The sequence below is a fragment of the Penaeus monodon genome, chromosome 28 (assembly GCF_015228065.2).
Source record: "Penaeus monodon isolate SGIC_2016 chromosome 28, NSTDA_Pmon_1, whole genome shotgun sequence".
NCBI classification, from domain to species: Eukaryota; Metazoa; Arthropoda; class Malacostraca; order Decapoda; family Penaeidae; genus Penaeus; species Penaeus monodon.
The window spans coordinates 4,868,802-4,870,555 of record NC_051413.1 but is presented as its reverse complement, the minus strand read 5'-3'; the positions used below and the strand labels follow the sequence as shown (position 1 = coordinate 4,870,555).

The 1,754-nt window shown below is 37.2% G+C and overlaps 1 protein-coding gene across 1 annotated transcript in view; it reads right to left on the bottom strand.

Annotated features, from left to right (window-relative positions):
* LOC119591307 (transcription activator BRG1-like) overlaps positions 1-1,754 on the bottom strand; it is a gene marked incomplete at its 3' end in the record, with an annotated part of 18,291 nt that overhangs the window by 9,266 nt on the left and 7,271 nt on the right. The window contains 5 exon segments of the mRNA XM_037940034.1: positions 22-135; positions 369-542; positions 808-1,002; positions 1,252-1,461; positions 1,588-1,754. Coding sequence (XP_037795962.1) covers positions 22-135; positions 369-542; positions 808-1,002; positions 1,252-1,461; positions 1,588-1,754 — 860 coding nt within the window.

Below are 1,754 nucleotides of genomic sequence, written 5' to 3'. Positions count from 1 at the left end.
CATGGGGCCATTTTACTATACCTTGTCAGGAAGCTGTGCTTCTACCTCCTTCTTTAATCTTCTCAGCAAGAATGGTCTAAGGACCTTGTGCAAGCGACGAATAATCAAAATGGTTTCTTCTTCATTCAGTTCCACCTGAAAAAATATGGATAAAAAGTCACTAAAAAGCAAAAACATTTTAAAAACTTGCATTGATGAATTACCTTTCATATACTTACCATCTTCATTCTTATCTATAAGAATCTCAACCCATTCCAGCAATCAAATGTCCCAAAATTGGAGTATTGACAATAGTTATGTATATTTGCATGGATATAAAAATTGGTAAAGAAATGCTTGCTAAACCCAAAATCATGAACAAGGCTTACCTTCTCACCAGTCGTAGCAAAGGGGGCATTAAACCACTGCTCGAAGGTGGAGCAAGACTTGAAGATAGATGGCAGGAGGAAGTTGAGGAGAGCCCACAATTCTGGGAGCTTATTTTGAAGAGGTGTTCCGGTGAGCAGCAGACGGTGTGGAGCATTGTAGAATGTGTTGAGTGTCTGTAGTAAATTTGTAAAAATATAATTATGTACCTTTCAATGTGATTATCATATTAATTGTTATTTTTTAGCTATGCTGAAGAGTAAAATAATTTCTTGAAAACCATGAAAAATTCATGCATATAAATATGTATCATGTATATATAGAAAAATACAAATTCAGGCATGTTACCCTTTTCTTGTAATCCCTTGTCTTTTATAACAACCCATAAGTTGAAAAAACAGAGAATAGTTAACAAGTACTACAAATCCAGAGGTAACCCACCTGTGTAAGTTTACAATGATGGTTCTTCATTCTGTGACCTTCATCAATAATCATGTATTTCCAGCGGAGTTTGGAGAGCACAGCCTTGTCCTTGATAATGTACTCATAAGTAGTGAGCAAGACATTCAGCTTTGTGGCTCTCATCTGACTTTGGACAATGCGGCGCACTTGGGGTGATCCTTTGTACACAACCACCTGCAAAACGAAGTCAATGGGTACCACTAACAACCATGATCGAAGGTATCTTTCAAAAACATTTTCTTAACTAGCACTTAGCTGTCTTAATTTTGTATTATGTTTGGTAACAATTTCTACAGATTACCTTTCAACTGTAGTAGAGTATTTTTCATTCCAATCTAAAAACACCTGATGCAAACGCATTAAAAAAACAAAATCTACCTCTTTCGAGAAATATCACAAATATACACACACAGTATCACCCACCTGTACAGTTGGGGCCCACTTGTCAAACTCAAGAGCCCAATTGGAGATGGTGGAGAGAGGGACAATAATTAGGTATGGCCCATTATTTTTCTTGGTTTCAATCAGGTACGTGATAAGGCCAATGGTCTGAATGGTCTTGCCTAGACCCATTTCGTCAGCCAGAATACCATTCAGGTTATTGTTGTACAAGGATACTAGCCACTCCAGACCCTGGAAAATCACATAATCACATTAGCAATATATAAAAGTAGTGCAATCATAAAATATCTTCCTGTTGACAGCCACTAAGCTTTTAAATCTGTTTAATATCCATCATTCAAGTTAACATGTACTCACCTTGATTTGATATTCCTTGAGATTGCCATTGACCATGATAGTGGCTTGCTCTTTGACTGTTTCCTTGATGGTATGTGCAATGGAATAGTAGTTCTTTTCTCCTGTGACATCCCTGTATTCATCATCCTCCACTTTCTTGACATCTGGCTTAGTTTCCCCTTCAGGTG